The sequence below is a fragment of the Mastigoproctus giganteus genome, chromosome 3 (assembly GCF_048544385.1).
Source record: "Mastigoproctus giganteus isolate SK-2022 chromosome 3, ASM4854438v1, whole genome shotgun sequence".
NCBI lineage: Eukaryota > Metazoa > Arthropoda > Arachnida > Uropygi > Thelyphonidae > Mastigoproctus > Mastigoproctus giganteus.
Genome location: NC_143577.1, coordinates 8,621,633 through 8,641,680, shown reverse-complemented (window position 1 = coordinate 8,641,680; position 20,048 = coordinate 8,621,633). Strand labels below are relative to the sequence as shown.

The 20,048-nt window shown below is 36.4% G+C and overlaps 1 protein-coding gene across 4 annotated transcripts in view; it reads right to left on the bottom strand.

Annotated features, from left to right (window-relative positions):
- The window catches only part of LOC150087647 (rab GTPase-activating protein 1-like), a 298,662-nt gene that overhangs the window by 74,603 nt on the left and 204,011 nt on the right, over positions 1-20,048 (bottom strand). For all 4 annotated transcript variants that reach the window (XR_016546720.1, XM_090369176.1, XM_090369174.1 and 1 more), the window contains exons 9-10: positions 6,780-6,888; positions 1,051-1,217 (exon numbers count right to left, since the gene is read on the bottom strand). Coding sequence is in view for 3 of the 4 variants with exons in the window: in XM_090369176.1 (XP_090225302.1) it covers positions 1,051-1,217; positions 6,780-6,888 (276 nt within the window). In the remaining variant the exon portion in view is untranslated. The remainder of the gene's footprint in view (positions 1-1,050; positions 1,218-6,779; positions 6,889-20,048) is intronic.

The window sequence follows — 20,048 nt, the reverse complement described above, 5'->3', positions numbered from 1 at the left end:
ACCACAGTCACTCAAAGCACGTGTACTTATGCATCGTTGCACATGACCGCTCAGTTACAGCCTACCTCTCTCTCAAAAGCCACAGAATGATAGTTTGAAAGCAATATACAGGATTCAGGAAAAGGGACTATATGCAATACAGCCACGGCTTGTGTGCCCACTTCTTCCCTACAGAAGCTGTTTGACTTGACACAGAACCTCTATAGTCAAGACCAATTAGCTAATACAGACACTTTGCAAGAGCTAATATTGTAGAGAAATGATGTTTATTATCATATCGCACATGTAATGCAGTAGGGCCATGTCCAAAATTACATATTTTACACAGCAATGATTTGAATGTGATTGTTTATGATAATAAATTATGTAATTAAGTTACAGTTCCACGTTTGGTGACCATATTTCATTGAAATCTAAGTTTTAAAACATGATTACTAAAATTATTGTAGATTATTTCTACTTTCAAAAAATTTGAGATTTTACTAAGGACATTTTACTGCAACAGGGCCACAAGTCAAGATGTGGCACTGGATTTCCTTAAGAAACTGAAGGATATATAGGCTCTCTAACAGCTATTTTTAAAACTAAGTATATGGCCTTACTGCAGTTATCGTAACTGAATCTCCGTATCAATTACCCTACACGTAACTCAGTTTTGATAAAAATTTGAGATGTGGCCTTACTGCATTACATGTGAGATATTGGCTTATCATCTTCCTTGTCAGCAGCAATGTACTTACAAGAGTTGCTTGCCTACCAGGCATGATCATACTCCTTATTAAACTGTATTACATAGAATCAGTCACCCTCAACGTGGTTATGATTCATGAACATACATACACACACATCTCTTTTCAAACCAAAATACAACTGCAATATAATAGTCTTTCACAAAACATATTAGTGAATTCCATCAAGTACATATTTTTTTGATATCATATTTTACAGGTGCAACTTAGATTTTGGACATCAATGTGGTATGTGATTTTTTTTTTTTTTTAATTTAAATTCAATTTCACTAAGCATAAAATCTGAAAATTTAAAAATTACCTCTTTCAGCCTTAAGTAAAACTTTTCATGCAGAAGTTTCCTAGTAAAATACCAGAAGCGTTCCATTTCTGGAAATATTTTTGCTTTTGTTTCTATAAAGAAACGCTGTGGTTCTTCAACTCCACAGAAGAGAAGACTTACTGAGACTGTTAAATAAACATGAGAATCTGAAATAAATGTAAGAACATAATATTAATTACACTCATAAAACAAAGCAAATATGAACATGCTCTGGCACAATTTATTTATTTATATTTTTTTTGGTGGCTTTATCTGGATTATCAAGAAACTCATAAAAGGTTATGTTAAGAAAAACAATATATATAAAAAAACATGGAAAAATTATTAAGAGTGTTAAATAATTTTAAGAAATTAGCAATCTAACTAGATGTTGGATTAATTGGCAGGGTTGTTAATGACAGTAATGGCAGTGTACTACTGCAACAGGATCTAGATAATTTGGGCAGATGGGCTAAGAAGTGGCAACTGAAGTTTAACCTTGACAAAATGCAAAGTACTGCATATGGGTAGAAGTAATCCCAAAGAAATGTACCAACTGTGTGGTACTACACTTAAGGTGGTAGAAAATGAAAAAGACCTCGGAGTAATTGTGCAGTCAGATATGAAGTTTTCTGAGCAATGCAGACAGGCTGCCAGGGCAGGTCATGGGGTTTTGTCAATGATATATAGGAATTTTGCTAGCAGGGAGAAGGAGGTTGTTGTTGTTATTTGGTTTTTAGGAGCATTAGCAACTAAGGCCATATTGCTCCGGGATATGCGGTGGTCATTCCCTGACCTTTCCGCATCCTCCGTATTTGGTGGTGACGGGCTCGAACCCCGGTCTAATCAAGAAGCGTGTGCTACGCACTGCTGCTCCTTCCCACCTGGCTACGGAGGCGCGGAGAAGGAGGTGATTGTCCCTCTGTATAAGGCAATGGTCAGGCCATGCCTTGAGTACTGCATACAGGTCTGGAGGCCTCCGGGTAACATTAGGAGATTAGTCAACTGTCTGGCAGGTATTCTTTGTGAATAACTTAATTATGTGGAAGGTGAAAGGGGTTGCTGGGACAGTCATAGGTTAAGATTATCCTAAGGGAAAAGTTAGGATATTAAGATAAAGGACAGGGAATTAGACATCATTAACCTAGTTTCTAGGATGTTTCAGGATTAATGATACTATTCTATCAATTAAACTTGGCTCTAGAGTAATTAAGATTATTCAACTGTCTGGCAGCTATTCTTTGTGAATAACTTAATTATGTGGAAGGTGAAAGGGGCAGTGAAAGAGAGTTGCAGGTCAAAGAAAGAAAGAACTACCACTACCCCCTTCTACACTGCTCAACAAAATTAATAGAACACATAGAAAGCGGTGTAACCTGTGCAGCTTGCAATGAAGTGGAACAAAATATAGTGGTGGTATATCATGGAATAATGATGAAATGAGGAGACAGAGAGAAACTTCAGACATGTATAAGGAACATTTACAGGGTTTTTTTTTTTTTTTAAGAATTTCCAAAAATGTCACATTACAGAAGTTAATACAAGATGGTCACATGACATCGGTACAACATATGACCACCTCCAACAGCTAAACAGGCCTTAGAGTAGCAAACCATGCTTGATATAAGGGTGTCTGTAAGATTCTGTAGTAACAAATCATATTCTTCCACCAGCACAGACCTAGATCAGAATGTCAAAATGACCTAAACCTTGGGAGGTTTAGTCATTTTTCAGATAAATTAGTTCTATGAGTTTGACTATTCGTGATGTATTCGGTAATAAGGAAAAGCGGGGTGGGTGACATCATGTAATGAAATTTTACAGTTCTAAAACAATGTTCACCGGACCAAATCCATTGGTAACTCTTTAGGAGGCTTCCGGATCAGCTAGTGTGTAATCTTGCTACCTATACTCTGCCAGATAGTGACTGGAGGGAGTCCAAGTAGTGTGTATGTGGGGGGGAGGCATTGTTGAGGCCATATTATGTTAAGGATCTGGGTATATTCTTACCATGTAGTAGTAGTAGTAGTGTGGCATGTGATGCAAGAAAGCAAGTGTATGAGCTTATGCAGCATCAGCCAAAAAAAAAATCATACCATTCCCTCCAAATGCCTGTCCAGTTCCTCCTTAAATTTATTTAACCTGTCAACTTCCACAACGACAGATGGAAGTTTGTTCCAGCAATTAGCCACCCGTTGGCTAAAGGCAAATTTCCGCACATCTATTCTACATCTGTTTTTTCTTAATTTGAATTTGTGCCCCCTTAGGTTCGTAATCTGAACAAGTGGAAGGATCCCATCAAAATTTCATTACTTCATACAGCATGTCCCCCACCACTTTTTCTTACTATTGAATACACAATGAATTGTCAAACTAATAGAGTAAGCTTATCTGCGAAAAGATCTAAACCGCCCAAACACTTCCTAATTCATTTCACAAATATACGTGGACTCAATTCTAATCTCAACGATGTCCACTTCCACTTGCAGTCTGCCAAACCCCATGTACTTTTTCTCACAGAATCTCAGTTATCGGTTGATTCATATACTGCTCATCTCAGTTGCCCAAATTATTCACTGTATAATTCCTTTTGCCTCAAAGGTGGTACTTGTACATATGTCTGTTCCAATATTCCCTGTCAGAGAATTGGTAATTTGGAATCTCCTCTCTTCAATCTTCTCTGGCTTAAAATCTCTCTATCTCATTGTGTCAAATTCATCTGCTGTCTCTGCCGTTCTCCCAACTCCATTAATCACTTGGAGCTCTTTGACTTCCTCTCTTTGCAACTTGACTTTATCCAGTCCAACTTACCTAACAGCAAGGTAATTTCCTTGGTGATTTTAATGTTCACAACTCCAGCTGGTTTCCGTTTTCTAGTCACACTGACCCAGCTGGTCGAGATGTAGAGGCGTTTGCAATTTCTAATGCCCTTGCACAGATTGTACATTTACCTACAAGAATACCAGACAATCCTAACCATACAGCCAACACGCTTGATCTTTTTCTCACAAACAACCATTCTAAGTACACGGTCGTAGTCAGTGGTCCTTTAGGGAGGCGGCAAGTGAGTGCACTGAACCATTGAGGCTAATTATGCGAGCATCACTAGACTCTGGGGAGATTCCGTTGGATTGGAAAAGTGGCAACGTATCGCCCATGCATAAGGGTGGTTCCAAGAGTGAAGTGGGAAATTATTAACCTGTCAGTCTGACTTCAGTGGTAGGGAAAATCATGGAGGCAATGATCAAGGGCGAAATTCAGGATCATTTGGATAGAACTGAAATTCTCAAGGATACTCAGCATGGTTTTGTAAAGGGAAAATCATGTTTAACAAATCTGGTTCGCTATTTTGAAAGGGTAACTCATCAGCTGGATTTAGGGAATAATTTCAACATTGTTTATTTAGATTTCAGCAAAGCTTTTGACTCAGTCCCACATGAGCGGTTGCTTTATAAGCTGGAACAGGTTGGAATCACTGGGAAAATCCTTAGATGGATATCAGGATGGCTTCAGGGCAGGAGGCAGAGGGTTGTGATAAGTGGCTATTCCTCAGATTGGGTTGATGTAAGAAGTGAGGTTCCCCAACGATCAGTATTAGGACCACTGTTGTTTTTAATTTTCATAAATGACATTGATGAAGGCATAGAGGGCATGATGTCTAAATTTGCAGATGATGTTAAAATTGGTAGAGTAGTTAATGATCACTGTCAAGCTGAGCTTCTTCAGAGAGACCTAGACAGACTTCAGGAATGGTCAGAAAAATGGCATCTATGCTTTAATCCAACAAAGTGTAAGGTATTACACCTATGAAACAGTAATCCCAAAATAACTTATTCACCTGGTGGAGTTCAACTAAACCCAGTACTGGAGGAAAGGGACTTGGGTGTTACGATATGGTCAGACATGAAATTCTCTGAGCATTGTAAACAGGTTGCAAGGAAGGCCCATGGTGTCCAATCTATCGAACTTTTGCAAGTAGAGATATGGACGTGATAATCCCATTATATAAGGCTTTTGTTAGACCACACTTGGAATACTGTGTTCAAGTATGGAGACCGCACCTAAAGAAAGACACTGAGCTTCTTGAAAGGGTGCAAAGATGGGTAACTCGCCTGGTGAGATTGGCAAAAGGGTGTCCTTATGAAGAAAGACTTTGAATATGTGGGTTGCAGAGTTTGGAAACCAGACACCTTAGAGGAGATTTGATTGAGGTGTAAGGCTCTGAGAGGCATCGGTAAAATGAATGAGGATGAAATTTTCAAGATTATAAATGATGCTAGAACTAGGGGACATAAATTCAATTTACGGGGGGGGGGGGGAGATGTTTAGATTGGACTGCAGGAAGTTTTATTTTAGCCAGAGAGTTATAAATTACTGGAATAAGTTGCCTACATGGGTGGTAGAGGCTGACAGTTTGGGGGAAATTCAAAGGTCATCTGGATAGTACCTTCGGGTGAGGCAAATGCATAGGATGATAAGTTTAATTTCCTTTTCGTTTAGTAATTATTAGTTTTTTTTTTTTTTTTTTTGGCTGGTGCAGCATAAGCCATAGGCTTTCTTGCACCATGTGGTCATTAATAATATTAAATATTATTAAATACTAATACTAATCTAATTTATTTGTAAAATGTCTTTAGTTACTGCTAATGAATATGTTATTTTGCTACAACCTCCCCTCTTTCTCTCTTTTCCACCTCTCCATTCTTCTCTGCACAGGGCTGAATAGCATCTAATTTTATTAAGCATTAGCATGTATGCATAATGGGCTTGCTGTCTTCACCATGTCCATCAAACTGACCATGAAATTCTACATTTAGGCTTTTTCAAAGGATTTGTAGAACCATTCCATATTTCAATATCGAACCAACAGAAATCCAGAAATTATTTTTGACTCTCTCTCTCTCTCTTTTTTTTCTGTTTTCATGTAATAACTCAATTCACACTCAATGGATTTTCATGAAATTTTATATTTGGATCTTTTAAAAAGATTTGTTGGGCCATCCCAAATTCAACAATTATCATTTCTTTGTCCATCCTTTTGTCTGCTCATAATTACTCTACTCCCAGTGGATAGAGTTTCAAGGAATTTTATCTTTTGCCCTTTTTTAGAACAATTTGTCAAATCCTTAAATTTCAATAAAATCAGATCAACTGGTAGATTTCAGATGAACAGAAATCTATCAGTTATTATTCCTGTGTCTGTCCATCTGCATGCAATAACCAACTCTTAGTTTCATGAAATTTTATATTTGGATCTTTTAGAAAGATTTGTTGAGCCATCCCTTTTTCCAAAAATTTTATATTTCATTCTGTTAGAATAATTTGTCGGCACTTGCCAAATTTAATTAAAATCGGACAAATAGAAATTTGGCACTTATATTTATTTTTTTTTTCATACATATCAACATAGGCTATCCATTTACTGTAAATTATAGCTGAAGCACTGGACATTGTTTGCTGCCATACTCTGGGTTGGAAGAATGAATGGAAAATATGGTGGATGTGTAGAAATAAATTTTCTCAGTTTGTGCATAAAAGTCATTGCATTTTGCTTCTTTTTTTTTTTTTGTCACAAATCATGAATTATTACTGTACTATTTGCTAATGTGTACTGAAATGTAATCCAAGTACATATTGTCAAATTAGTACATATAAGAATTATTATTACTAAATAAATTAATTAACTAAGCAAATTTAATTACCACAGCTTCAATTAAGTATTCATTTACCTCTTGCTGTTTCGGTATTAAGAAGTTCAAATCCTGACTGATTAGGATCCCACTGTGCCGATATATAGTAAATGGTTTTTTCGCCACTCAGAGATCGACTCATATGTACCTGTGAATGTAGCAAATGATAAATAGGTTATAAAGCAATTTAACATGAAAAATAATTTTTTTTTAATTAAAATTGGTTATTCGAGGTTCAAGTAGGTGGGAATGAAAAAAGACACTTGGTTGTAAACTGAGGACAAAGGCCAATTTATTTAGAAACTAGAATGGATTCTAGCCATGTGGGATGCATGACCTCCCCACTATAATTTATTTGTTTACTGAAATAAATACAAGAACTATTTACCTTTATTTTATTTACTGTCAAAACAAATCACTATCCAAATTTGTACTATCGTAGTGACCTGTGTACACAGTCAGTATGATAATATAATAATGCCTCCTTTACAAAACTAAAGTTTGTACACAGGCATCATTACACTACATCTCATGAATCACCTAACATAAGCAGCCCTTTGTGTAATAAGTCACACTGGACTTAGGCAAATACTACCATAATTATCTGTCCATCCCCTCTAATAATTCATCTTAATTCTTTCTTAAATTTATTTTTTCAAACTATCCACTTTCACAACACCAGATGGTAGTTTATACCAACAATCAATTACTCTCTGGCTGAAAGAAAACTTTCATAAGTCTATCCTGTAGCCATAATTTTATAATTTAAGAATATATCCCCTTACATGTGCTGTCCAAGAAAGAGCAAAGATGCCACCAGCAATCAAGTTTACTCAATCCATTTAAACCCTTAAACACTTCAATCACATCTTCAGGGGCATGAAAGCTCTGCAACTTGCAAAATTTAAGTCTTTTGTGGTAAGAGTACCCCTTTTGGTGTCCTTGACTAATATCTGATGCTAATTATTTGAGGAGATTCAAGATCAGGCAACTCATTGTGAAGTGATTCACGAAATAAGATATAATATAACAATGCCTTTTGCACATACAGTAAGCGTCGGTTCTGGGGATCACGTTTGCAAAGTGAATTTTGATTCTAATAAACGGCGATTATAATAAGCAAAAATTGACAAATATTATCCGGAGGCTATAAAAATAAAGATATAAAGCACAAATTTATACTTTATTACCAAAGGTTTATTACCAATTATATATGTGAAAATCAGAAGAATATTATCCACAGGTTAACAAAATAAAATAAATTTATACTTAGGTACATATCTTAATTAATATACATATTAATTAAACATAACACTTTGTAATATGATTATAATTTAAAAAGTCACTTATTTTAGACTGCTTTAAATTACACTACAAAGTCTATTTATAAATTTTTCAATATTGTATAACAGTCTATATTCATGATCACTTGCACCATGCCGACCAGGCTAGCCGGGTGGGTCAAGTGCCTGCCTGGCAACCCAAAGGTCGCGGGTTCGATTCCTGCCTCGGGCTTGGATCAAAGTACTGCAAAAACCTTGGGAGGTGCATTATGGCCACAGAAGCCTATGCGCCAATAACTACCAAAAAAAAAAAAACTTGCACCAGTTTCTTCCAAACTCTCCTCAGGATGGCTATAGCTTCACGAGTTTGCCGTTTTGTAACTGGAATTCTAGTCACACCTGTTTTCTCTACTGTTCTCCCAACTCCACTAATCACTTGGAGCTCTTTGACTTCCTCTCTTCGTAACTTGACTTTCTCTATTACAACTTTCCTAACAGTGAGGTAATTTTCCTTGGTGATTTTAATGTTCACAACTCCAGCTGGCTTTCGTTCACAGACCCAGCTGGTCGAGATGCTGAGGCTTTTGCAATTACTAATGATCTCATGCAGATTGTTCATTTACCTACCAGAATACCAGACGATCCTAACCATACAGCCAACATGCTTGATCTTTTTCTAACAAACAACCCTTCTAAGTACATGGTCAAAGTGAGTGGTCCTTTAGGCACCTCAGATCACAACTTGGCGATTCTCTCTTCTCCAATGGAACCTTTATCTCATGGCTATTCTCAACCTTGTGTTGTTTGGCATTACGAGAATGCAAAATGGGATTACCTGCGAGATTTCTTTTTTTTGGTCGGATTACTGTTTCAAAACTTCTAATGTCAACGTTTGCTCAGATCGTGTCAGTAAAATTATTCTTGTAGGAATGGAATCCTTTATCCCACACTCCACTTTAAAATCTCGTCCTTTATCTAAACCTTGGTTTTCCAATAAATGTGCTAAGGCTGTTCAAGAGAAGAATATTGCATATCGTAATTGGCTTGTTTCCAATTCTTCAGTTTCTTTTTCTGCTTACATCAAAGCTCGCAACAATTGTAAAGCAGTTATTAATCAGTCCAAACTAAATTTTAAACAGGCTAAGAGTAGAAAATTTTACCCTAATGGCAGCTGAGCATTCTAGTCTCTTTCCAAAGCTTTTGGCCACAACTTTTGCCCATCTCTGTTCTCACCTCTATTAAAATCAGATGGTTCTGTTGTCAACTTGAGCCAAGGATAAAGCTGACCTGCTAGCATCCCATTTTTCTTCCAACTCATGTATTAATGATCTTGGTAAAACACTTCCCACCATTCCCAACATGCTCCATTCAATGCTTCCTGTGGTCTTCCATCAAAAGGATGTCAGAAGGATTTTGACGAATCTTGATGCTAAGAAAGCTCCAGGTCCTGATGGTATTTTTCCACTTGTTCTCAAAACTTGTGCTCCTGAACTTACTCCTATTCTTTGCCACCTTTTTTCACTTTCTTATTCCAAAGGTGTTTTTCCTTCTGCATGGAAATTTGCTCATATCTAGCCAGTTCCTAAAAAGGGTGACAAATCCCTCCCATCCAATTTTCGTCCCACTGCAATTACTTCTACTCTTTCTAAAGTAATGGAGAAATCAATTAACTGCCAACTCTTAAACTACCTAGAAACCTTCCATCTGATCAACGATCGCTAGCATGGATTCCTTCAGTGTCAATCCACTGGTGATATTTGGCTTATGTTACCCATTTGTGGACAAATTCAATGGAAAAGTTTGGTGGAACACAAGCAGTTGCTCTTGACATCTCAAAGGCTTTTGTTCGGGTTCATTTTCATTTTCCTCCTCGGCAAAATTATCAGTAGCAGATTGGGCAATTTCTTCATCTGCTGAAACTGCAGTAATTTGTAAATCACCTTCTATGTGCACCCAATCATTAAACTCCTGTTCATCCACGTTTTCACACTTTCGAACATGATCAGTATCGTGACTTAGTTGACCATCATGAATAAATAAACTACATTTTTTGAAAGTTGCTAATGCAGGTTTTTGAAACTTCATTCCAGGCACTCATGTCATATGAGGTGCATCTAGAACAGTTATCTGCTTGCAATATTGGATGATGTTCCCAAACCTTCACCTATGGACTGGATGATTCTTTACCTCATATATCTGACCTATAAAAAGTCAAAGGTTTTTATTATTCCCTAGTTGAGAGGTTGAATCAGTGACATGGTATTCAAAGGTAGAAAAACTAATTCAGTGTTTTTGAAAGTCAACTTTGGATGAGCTGGCACAATTGTCCAAAGCCAATGCAATATTTTTGTTTTTCTTATCCAATTGCAAATCACATTTACAAAGATAATCTTTAAATAAAGAAGCTGTCATCCAAGCATTGGCATTATTGGCAATTCAACAGGCAGTTGTTTTACTCCTTTAAAACAGATAGGTAATTTACTATTCCCTATAACTAAAGGCTTCAACCTGATTGTTTTAGCATGCAATCTTCAGGAATGAAGATTGCATGCAAAAGAACTGCAATCCTGTCCTTAATCTTCTTTCCTGCACACCCAAAGGAATTTTTAAAAATCATGCAAATGATCTGGGGGTAGCCCTGTAGTACAACCCTGTTTCATCTGTTTTAAAAATGTCTTCAGGATTATAAGTGCTTAACACAGTTTGAAAAGAAGTTTTCAACCAGATGTCTGCTGCAGAACCATCAGAATCCTATTTTTCTCTGTGAAGTTTTTGTAATCAATATCATGCCTCTCCTTCCATTTTGTCAGCCATCCGTCTGTCACCTTAAACTCCATGTAGTATTCAGCAAAACCATTAGTTTTTTAAAGGAGAATGCCATGAATGGATTGGTTGGTGCATTAAATGAACTGGCCTGTTTGAATCACATCAACAGAGCTTCATCTACTGTTTTTGGCATTTCCCTTTATGCTTCCTTTTTTCTGGTTTCACTAATCACATTGGTGTTTAATGTGTGACGCGATTTTAATAATTTTGATAATGATGACTGAGGCATTAATAATTTTACTGCCACTTCCCTTTGAGATGTATTGCCTAAGTTTAATTTATCATGTTTCTATAATTCGTAACCTATCTTTTACACTCAAATTCACTCTCATTCTGTTCACTGACATTTTTTTTTTTTTTTTGGGTAGTATAATTTAAACACAGTAAAAAACATAACCATCAATCAATAACAAAGCACACGGCACAGACAAACTGGAACTAACACAACACACGCAAGTGAGACGAAGTTTAGATATAGAAATGAAGAGCAGATTTCACCATAATAATATGAAAACACAGAATTCTAGCTATCAATATTATCGCAAATGCAATAAGATCGAGCTTACTACCTGTTTATTGCACTAACAGAAAAGACCAATAAACCGGAAACTGAAAATTGTTTTTGTTTTATGGTTGTGACATCCAGAAATGTGCTTTAAAAAAATATCACAGAGACATTCAAAATTGAGTCTTATAACCGAAACTGTGATTCTAGTAAACAATGAAAATGTAGTGCATTTTATTGATTTGAATCGATTCTTTGAAATTAAATTTGATTCTATAGAGTGGCTGATTCTAATAACCAGTTCTAATAATCACTATAACCGGAGCTTACTGTACTTTTATTTGACTTTATTTACACTGTACAAAGGAAATATACATTCCATATCATAAAACTTAATAGCCCTAAAGGTTATATTAATGCTGATAAAGAATTTCAGAATTATCAGGACATATATTTTACAATTTCTTAAAATAAATTATCTTGTAATTTATTTTAAATAACAGAAGAAGACATTGCTCACCACAGAGCAATGTCTTCTTCATTCCTATTATGGCAACTTGTGTAGATTTGCTACAATCATATAAAATTTTAAGTCATAAGTGTTGTTATAAGTTAAAAGAGAATAACACAGCATTAAGAAGAAAGTGAAAAAGGCAATTTAAAGAGATTTCTGTAAGTGAAAGGACAGTACAAAATGCTATGATTTTATACATTATGTAATTAATGCCTTATTCCAAACTTATTACTGGAGCAGAAAGCATGATATCTTTACAGGATAAATTCAAATTTGTTCAGGTGAATTTACCTAGTTCAATGGAAAAATTACATAATGTATAAAATCAAAATATTTTAGATAACTATTTGTTCTACTAGTCTAATTTAAAGATTATTTTAAGCTCAGAAAATAAAAATTTTTACAAAGAATCTAAACAATCCTATCTTGCTCTTTGGTCAAGTTCCTTCTTTCTTTTTCCCTTTGTACCTCTCTCTAAACATTTTTCTTTCAATTTTATTTTAACTGAATTACACTTTAATAAAACAGAACCTAACAAGACAAGTATTTCATTCATGAAATATTACACCGCTCTGCATGGTTTTTGACATTTGTAAATTAATTAACAGCTGTTTTTAACTCAGTTTTTTATGCTGATTTCAGAAATGTTATTCAATTTTTCCTAACATGTACTGTTTTTTCATTAATCACTTAAGTTAATGAATGTATTAAGTTATGAGTAATGCTGAGAATTTGTAAATAAATCTTCATGTTGACAGCACTGCCTTTAGTCATTTGTTTCTTGACCTTGAGAGCTCCATGCAGTAGTGTTTACCAGTGTATTCTCAGTTTATTTTGTGGCTCTCATGTCAATCTTATGCTGAAAAGTGAGTAAAATTCTTCACGCAATTGTTTGAACAATCCGAACTCATTTTATTATATTGTGGAAGTTATGTATTCCTTAAGTAAAGACAAGATATTACACAATTTGTAAAAACGTATAGTATGCTTATTTTGGAGTAAAACTCTGTGGCCAAGGTAAACAATGGGTTTCACATAAAGTTCGTTAAACCTGTGTTGAAGCACTGATATCATGAAAAATGGTAAAAAGAAGACTATACCATATGCAATTCCCCATGATCTGGCAGGAGCCTACAAACCAATGACTGTTACTTTTGCTTGATTAATTAATGAGAGGGATACAATGCAAAGAGTAAGAAGGGCAATGTGTATCTTAATATGCCATCTGCCATTAGACCCAGATGGCATATCAGCAGGTTATCTCCATGTGGGAGATAACCTGCTGAGTCCATGCCTTCCACTTATATTGGAGAATGTAGCAGCAGAGAGTGCCGAAAGTGAAGCTTCTCTTCACTGAATTCATACCTGGAGACACTGAGTCTAGCCCTCAACTGTTTTCACAGAATGAACTCAATTATCTGGTAAGAAACTTAAAATTTACCAAAGGAATCTGCAGAACTCCATGGTTCTAGACATATCAAAAAATCTTCTAGCACATGGGACATTTTTCTCATGGCACAGACACAGAGAACATGAACTAGTCCCCTATGTTTTATGAAGTCGATTTTATTGTTTTTCAGTTTTTAAGATAGGCATGCTATCTGCCTACACAAAAATACCTTGCTTTATGTGTGAGTGGGACAGTTGGGCAAGGAGTAAGTACTCGGATGTCAAGGTCTGGTCAAAGAGGGGCAGTTTGTTGCCTGGATAAGACAACAAACATAAATATAGTTCATTCTTGTACATCAAACTGGTTTGATGAAACAGTTTGTGAAAGCTTCATCTCAGGAAGGTCCCTGCTTCAACTATCTTTATTAAATTCACATTAATCACCCAAGAGAAACTAAAACAAGTTATTTTTGTTGGATCTCAAATTCAGAAACTGATGAAGGACCAAGATATTGAGGGAACTATGAATAAAAGAGAGCATTAGCATTAGTAGAGGCATATGATGCAAGAAAGCAAGCTTATGCAGCATCAGCCAAAAAAAAAAAAAAAAAACAACACTTCCATATCACCCCTGTTCAGATGAAATACCTGTTCAGATGAGCCTTCAATTTATTTAGGCTATCAACTTCCACAACAAGGGGTTGGAAGTCTGTTCCACCAACCAACCACCCGCTGGCTAAAGGCAAATTTCCGCACATCTATCCTACATCTGTCTTTCCTCAATTTGAATTTATGCCCTCTCAGATGATTATTCTGAGCAAGAGGAAGAATCCCATTGGCACTGAGCATGCTCAAACCATTCAAGGCTTTATACCTCTATCAGATCACCTCGCCGGTGCCTAGTTTCCAAACACTGTAATTTGCAAAACTTAAAGCCTTTCTTCGTAAGAGCAACCCTTTGTTCCATTCACTAATCTTGTTGCCCTTCTCTGTACTTGTTCCAGCAGCTCTACATCCTTCTTGAAATGAGGCCTCCAGACCTGCATACAGTACTCAAGATGTGGCCTGACCATTGTCTTATACAAGGGAATAATCACCTCCTTATCCCTGCTAGAAAAATTCCTGTATATCATTGACAAGACACCATGAGCTAGACTTGCAGCCTGTCTGCACTGCTCAAAGAACATCATATCTGCCTGCACAATTACCCCCAGGTCCTTTTCATTCTCTACCGCTGTCAGTGTAGTACCACAGAGTTGATACATTGCTCTGGGGTTGCTGTTCCCCTTATGTAGTACTTTACATTTGTCAATGTTAAACCTCATTTGCCACCTCTCAGCCCATCTACTCAACCTTTCCAGATCCTGTTGCAGCAGCATAGCATAGCATCAGTAGTATCATTAACAACCCTGCCAACCTTTATATTGTCTGCAAACTTGGACATTAAGCTTGATATACCATCATCAATATCATTTATAAATACAGAAAACAACAATGGACCCAACACTGAACCCTGAGGGACTCCACTAATAACATTAGTCCATGATGAGCAGTATCCATTGATTACCACTCTTTGTCTTCTCCCCCTCAATCATCCCTTTATCCATAGCAGCAATTTGCCTCCAATGCCACACTGCTCCAATTTGTGCAGCAGCCTTCCATGTGCAAAAGTATCAAAAGCCTTTCTAAGATCCAAATATTAGAATATCAAGTTATTCCCTGCATCCCGTTCTTTTGTGACTGCATCATAGTATCCAATCAAATTGGTCAGACAAGACTTTCCCTTAACAAAACCATGCTGTGTCCGAGCTATAACTGAAGTCTTGTCTAGATGATCCTACAGTGCTTCTTTAATCAGTGCCTCCATTAATTTTCCTGGAACAGAAGTTAACCTCACAGGTCTATAAATACTTGTGTCAGTTTTTGATCCTCCTTTGTGGATTGTGGTCACATTTGCATATCTCCAGTCCATGGGTACCTCCCCTGAGTCCAGGGAAGCTATCATAATTATGGCTAAGGGTTTGCTTACTTCCTTTGCCGCCTCCTTTAATATAACTGGATAGATTCCTTCCACCCCAGGCGCCTTTCTTAAGTTTATCTTCAACAATTTCTCCTCCACTTTACTCTCAGTTATTACAAGATTATCTAGCTTACTGCCAGAGTTGAATACACCTCTGGCATTCCCCTTTCTGAATAACTCCTCATGTGTGAATGTAGATGCAAAATACTCGTCTAGTTTGTTAGCCACCTGAGCAGGATCCTCAACTGTTGAACCATCAATATCCAGTGGACCAATTTGATTCATCCCTTTCCTTCTAGAGTTTACATAGATAAAGAACTCTTTTCTGTTTTCCTTTGCATCCTTTGCCAATGATTTCTCATAATTTGCCTTTGCCTGCCTAATCTCCTTTGTGACTTGGTTACAGACCAGCTTATACGTCACCCATTAATTTATATGCATCCCATGCATTTTTCTTCTCTGCCATATGTGTAATTAGTTCACATGACATCCATTTAGGCCTAAACCTTGAACAATATTTCTTAGTTGGTATGTAAAGCCTAGTAGCTTCCAAGATAAGTTCTTTGAATGCTTCCCATTTTGAATTTGCTGTTGGTAACATCATCAGTTGGTCCCACTGTATAGAATTTAAATACTGTCTCAGAACACCGTAGTCGCCATTAGAAAGCAAAAACCCTTCCCTTTACCCCTGATGGTAGTTACCTCCTTGAGTAAATCCCACTTCAGCACACTGTGATCACTGCTACCTAGTGGTTCCTGTATCTCCAGATTCTTAATGCATGAAGAATCACTACTGATAATCAAATCAAGAGTACTGGTCCCTCTAGTTGCCTCCCGAACATGCTGATGTAGAAAACAATCATCCAATAAATCCACAAAAGCCTTGCTAGTGTGTGAATGACCAACCCACAAATTCCAGTCAATATCTGAGAAATTAAAACCCCTCCATTATAAGACTCTGATTTACTGGCCCACTCTATTTCCCTGTACAGTCTGTACAGTTTCTTATTATACTCATCAGAGTCATTAGGCCTATAGCACACTCCCACTCTCAATTTTGATCTCCCAGTGCTTATGTGACACCAAACTGACTCGACACTGCACTGTCCAGCGATGTCAATTGGCTTCACTTCCTTGGATTTTATGTGTTTCTTAACTAATAGCATAACCCCCCCCCTCTCCCTTCCTATCCTGTCTATCCTTTCTGTAGACGTTGTACTCCCCAAATTCCAGTTCTGCATTCCTTATATCTGTGTGACACCACATCTCTGATATCCCAACAATATCTGCTTTTGATGTTTTGAGCAATACCTCAAATTCATCAAATTTATTTACCAAACTCCTAGCATTGGTGTACATGCAAGTATACATGCACCTGTTCCTATTCTTAGCTACCTTAACACAACCCATGTGTTTTCTTGCACCGCAATGACTCCCAGCAGTCTCTGAAATATCCTGCATCTTGTTTTCCAGGCTGCTGATCATTCCAATAGAAGCAGTGCAAGAATCACTTTCACCTCTGCCAGTGGCTACTGTTAATCTATTAGTCCTTGTATCTCCCAAAGCTAGCAGTTTTCCGACCTACTTAACACTGCCTCGATAGCATCAGCGAATATTCTTGCACCCTTTCTATTTAAGTGTATCTCATCCCTGTAGAAGCAGTCTCTCCTGTTAACAAGTATAGACCAGACTGAAAAAAATTCTACCCCTTGAGCCTTGCACAATCTTTCCAGGGCTGAATTGATCGACAAGGCTCTCATCATATACTCCCTCCTATCGTGTCTGGGCAGAATTGGAGACACTTTCAAATTCAACCCTAATTCACGGCTTTTTTTTCAACAGCGACCTGTACTTGTTAAGTAATTCTGCCGGTCTCCTACTCTTAATATCATTGGTGCCAACGTGTACAACTATATCACCTTTTGTGCCCTTAAAAGATGATATCCGCTCTACGTCATCAACCTTTGCCCCTGGCAGACATACTCTGGTCCTGTTCCACCTATCCTTTTTACAAAGTATGTTCACCATTTCCCTGACAATAGAGTCACCAACAACTACTAGTTCCTGTGGGACCAGTGCATTCTGCCTTTGGGGTTGCCACCGTGTTGCGTGATGACCAAGTGCAAGCTGTGGTGTTGATGTGGGCAGCTGACAGCTTGATGGACCCCTGAATTTAGATCCTTCAAGCTCTCGTATAGGCCCATAACAACACTGAGTTGTCGCCTGATTTCCTTACATCACGCACACACAAAGACATCCCCCATGGCAATATCATGTCCTGTACCCAATTGCTCCACAAACATCAAGCAAGCAGTGCATTTTAAAAGGCTGTGATTCAGAGGGCAACAGCCCCCCTCAGTTCTCCCCTGAGCCACAGCACTCCTATTAGCTTGAGCCTTTTGCTTTGCTGCTCTGGTCTGAATCATGAGAAACAGGCATGGATTAACTTCAGGTCTGTTGTTGAGAACTTCTCAGGGAATAACAAAGATCCAGACTACAAGAGTAAAGTTGAAAATGTTAGGAAACTTCAAGAAGCTGGGCTGCAATATGAGTGTCAAGGTACATTTTTTACACTCTCACATTGACAACTTCCCAGAAAATCTAGGAAATGTTAGTGAAGAACAGAGGTGAGAAGTTTCACCAGGACATTAAAGACATAGAGATGAGGTACAAGTGAGGTGGAATGTAAAAATGATAGCTGACTATTGCATGCTGAAGAAGTACTGTAAAGTAGAAGGATCTGCAAGAAAATCAGTTTTTAAAATGAGAGTTGAGTGTTTAGCAGACTGTTTACCACACAGCCCTTCCAACATGTATTTAAATATAAAAGTCTGGTAAAAGTAGCATTTTGTTATAATTTCAATGCACAAATTCTGCCAAAATTAAAAAAAATTTGCGAAAAATATTTTTTCGTGATTTTTGAAGAAACTTGATAACTTGATTTGATGGAAACAAATGGAACCCATTTTTTGAAATCTGCTTTAGAAAATGACTCAGAAATAAAATCTGCTTTAGAAAATGACCCAAAAATACCCTTTTCTGAGAAAACAGTGAATTTTTTTTAAAATGCAGAGTAGTGTTATCTGTACATCACACACACACACACACACACACACACACACACACACACACACACACACACACACACACACACACACACACACTAAATAATATCATAGATAAAACCATTTTTGCATTGCAAATAAATAATATGATAATGTATTTTTATTTCCATTATTGCAGAACACAAGCCACATTTAACATAATATACAATCAATTTTTAAATGTCCCATGTCAAGCTAAGGGAACTTATAAAAATACAAAACTAAAATAATTACTTTATGAATAAATTACTTAAGTTCAGATCTTTTGCAGTGCATGAAAAATTACTGGCAGTCTGGATGCAGACTACCATCCAGCAAATTGGTGACCCCTAGTCTAACCCATACACTAAATTACACAGTATATTAGGAAAAAATCAATTTTCGCTCATAAAATGTGATAAAAAATATATACCAAGAAAGTCATAAAAATATTTTTAAAGGACAAAAATTTTAAATATTACATATTTAAAACAGGAGTGTCAAATGAAGTACTTACAGAATACTCTAGTAACTCTTGAGAGTCACATTAGTAAGCACACATCAGTGTGTTATTACCAAAAGAAATACAACAGACCCCTAATTAACAAGGCTGATGGTGGGAGGGAGGCATGGATAATCAAAAAACACATATAATTTGAAAATTATTTTATCTTTAACTTGCACACACATTCGGTTGTTTATCCTTTTAGTTTTTGAAATATACGTATAAAAGTAACCTCCAATTTTAATTTATGTCCATCAGTAAAGTATACATGAATAACTGTTAATTGTTAAATTTACAAAACTATAAATTAGGAAAATTGGAATGAAAAATTACATTTGCATTCTACTTTTTGGTGCATTTTCCCAAAATTATTGATTTTATTCATAAATCATATAGTATCATACCCTTCATTTACTAAATGGAATCCTAAAGGTCAATTATAGATTGTTATTTTGATTACTAATTTTAGCAAAAGTAAGGTACAGGTGTTAGACCAAGACTTAAATGTCCAGATGTAAAAAAACTGGGTGTGTGTGTGTGAGAGAGAGCACGAGCGGGCTTATTTGGCTCACATGCTTAGGGCACACATACCTTTTCTTTCAGTATTAACTAACCTGTTTTCCTTTTTTTTTCTTATCTATTATTCTCCATTCTCTAATATCACAGTCTGACATAATGTCTAATAACTTATTCAATGACATTAATCAGTTCTGTTAATGTTTAAATTTATTTTATATATTATCGTTCATTCATATGCCTTTAGTCTATTTCTCGAACTGTTGTTTCAATTGTGTGTGGGTGTGTGTCTGTTGTAACCAAAAATATTCTTAACGTAATGCACATTTTTTGAGTAACTTATGTTACTGCTTATATATAGATTATTATAGAAAGAGAGGAGCTAAATATTGTTTTCTCCCTTTCAATCTTGATGGCTGATTCACAACAGTTATTGGGATAAGTATGATAGAAAGATATATATATACACATAATTCATACCTAAATATGAATTATGTATACACATTTTTCTGCACTCTTTACAATATTTTATATTACACATTATTTTTCTTTGGTGTACTTTGCAGTTTTCCTATAGTATGTTATTCACTTTTTAATCTTTGTATTCTATGGATACTGTTTCCATATACAAGTAGGTACAGAACTATAGCTTATAAAATTTTTCAAC